This window comes from Mesitornis unicolor, unplaced genomic scaffold (assembly GCF_000695765.1).
Source record: "Mesitornis unicolor isolate BGI_N332 unplaced genomic scaffold, ASM69576v1 scaffold40056, whole genome shotgun sequence".
Taxonomy (NCBI): Eukaryota; Metazoa; Chordata; class Aves; order Mesitornithiformes; family Mesitornithidae; genus Mesitornis; species Mesitornis unicolor.
The window spans coordinates 1-1,699 of NW_010192389.1; the positions used below are offsets into that span (position 1 = coordinate 1).

Consider the following 1,699-nt stretch of genomic DNA (forward strand, 5'->3'; position numbering starts at 1 on the left):
AGGACAGCCTGCAGCCCCCGGGTACCGGCCGAGCGTGCCTTGGGGCGCACCTCAGCAACCCCCAGGCATCCAGTGACCTCTGTGACAGCCTGGAGTCCTCCGGCGTCCAGCGCGACAGCCTCCAGTCACTTTCCAGCCTGTGGGAGAGCTTCAAGTCCTCCAGCATCACAGGTGATAGCCTTGAGTCCCTCTCCAGCCTGAGCAACGGGTCCACCAGCCAGCACAGCGGCCTCGAGTTTATCTGCCAGTGAGACTGCCTTCAACTCCCTATACAGTGCACAAGCCTCTACTCCACTTCCAGGTACTGCGAGAGCTTCCAGGTTTCTACCCTTCATTCAGCAGGCTCCTTTCTTCCAGTTGATCTTTGCTGCATCCAGTGCAATAACCTCAAATACTGTCCGTGGCTGCCATTCTCAAGTTACATGCTTCAGAGTGGCAGTGCTTATTATTCCGTGCAGTGTTAACGCTGATTTTTGTCGCCAGCTAAGAATGGAGGAATGTGGTCCACGGAGGAATCCCAGCTACCTCTCTGATCTCTATCAGAACATGTTACGGGCTGAAGAAGCACCGAGGCAAAGGCAGCAGCAGCCCTCAGCAGTCCATACAAATAGCAGCATGACTCTTAGGAGCAGTACCCCAGCCAAGGGGAGCCCTCAGCCAAATAAGCTCCAGTGCAGCACTTCCTCCAGCTGTGATCCAGCGTTACGGCCTATCATACGCCGCCGAGCCAGATCTTTGCCTACATCGCCTGAAAGAAGGAAGCAGGCTGCAGTGCAGTGTCAAGTTCCTGGATGCCAGAGTCGTATGAACCGGGTGAGATTTGCTGATGCTTTGGGCTTAGAGCTCACTGAAGTGAAAGTCTTCCAGACTGGGGAGGATCCATCGATCCCCTTGCATGTACTTTCCAGGCTCTCCATAAATTCAGACCTCTGGTACAGCAGCTCCGACTTGGAGTTTACTATGCAGTGCTTGGTCCCTGACTTCCAGCAGCCTGCAGACTGTATGGATTTCTCCTCCCGACTGCAGGAGCAGCAGGTGTGTCTTGAACGAGTGACAAGCTCAGATCTGGGGCTCAGTGGCACCATCCAGGTTCGCAATGTTGCTTTTGAGAAGCGGGTATCTGTGCGATACACCTTCAACCACTGGAAAAGCCTCCATGAAGTGTGTGCTCATTGGCACAGTAGCATCCCTGAGAGAAACGGGCAGGATCAGGTTGATGTTTTCACTTTCTTTCTCCCTGTGCCTCCTTTCCTCCTTCAGCTGTGCTCTGTAGTCCAGTTTGCAGCAAGGTACCAAGTCAATGGCCAGGAGTACTGGGATAACAACAGAGGCAAAAACTACTGCCTCACCTGCCGGACTCACCCCCTTAAGATGCCTAGAGAGTGTGAGGAGAGCTGGATCCACTTCATCTGAAGGAAGGACGTGGATGCAGAGCAGCTTGTCAGCAGTCTGGTGGCACTCTCTTCCTTGGCCTGACTCTCTGCTCCTATGGCAACAGGGTCCGTTTTGAAACCTGCTAAACCTGGCAAAGTGTGCCAGGGCAGGGAAGCAGCCAATGACCGGTACAAACTGTTCTAAACCTCTCAGAAAGTAAAAAGGGTCAAAATGTGTATTGAGTTACATCCATCAAAAGCCTGTGTGATTTCTTGTAGTGTATGAATTGGTGCTGAATGGTTCCAGGGGATACTGTCAGGCTACC

The 1,699-nt window shown here is 53.0% G+C and overlaps 1 protein-coding gene across 1 annotated transcript; it reads left to right on the top strand.

Moving 5' to 3' along the window:
* The first annotated feature begins 489 nt into the window (after positions 1-489).
* On the top strand, positions 490-1,413 carry LOC104535400 (protein phosphatase 1 regulatory subunit 3D-like). The gene has a single exon (XM_010187076.1). It carries the CDS (start codon positions 490-492, stop codon positions 1,411-1,413), a length of 924 nt encoding a protein of 307 aa, XP_010185378.1.
* Positions 1,414-1,699: the final 286 nt, after the last annotated feature.

Bases quoted from the DNA above. Each gene is read 5' to 3' on its own strand.
- LOC104535400 (XM_010187076.1), top strand. From the start codon at position 490: ATGGAGGAATGTGGTCCACGGAGGAATCCCAGCTACCTCTCTGATCTC.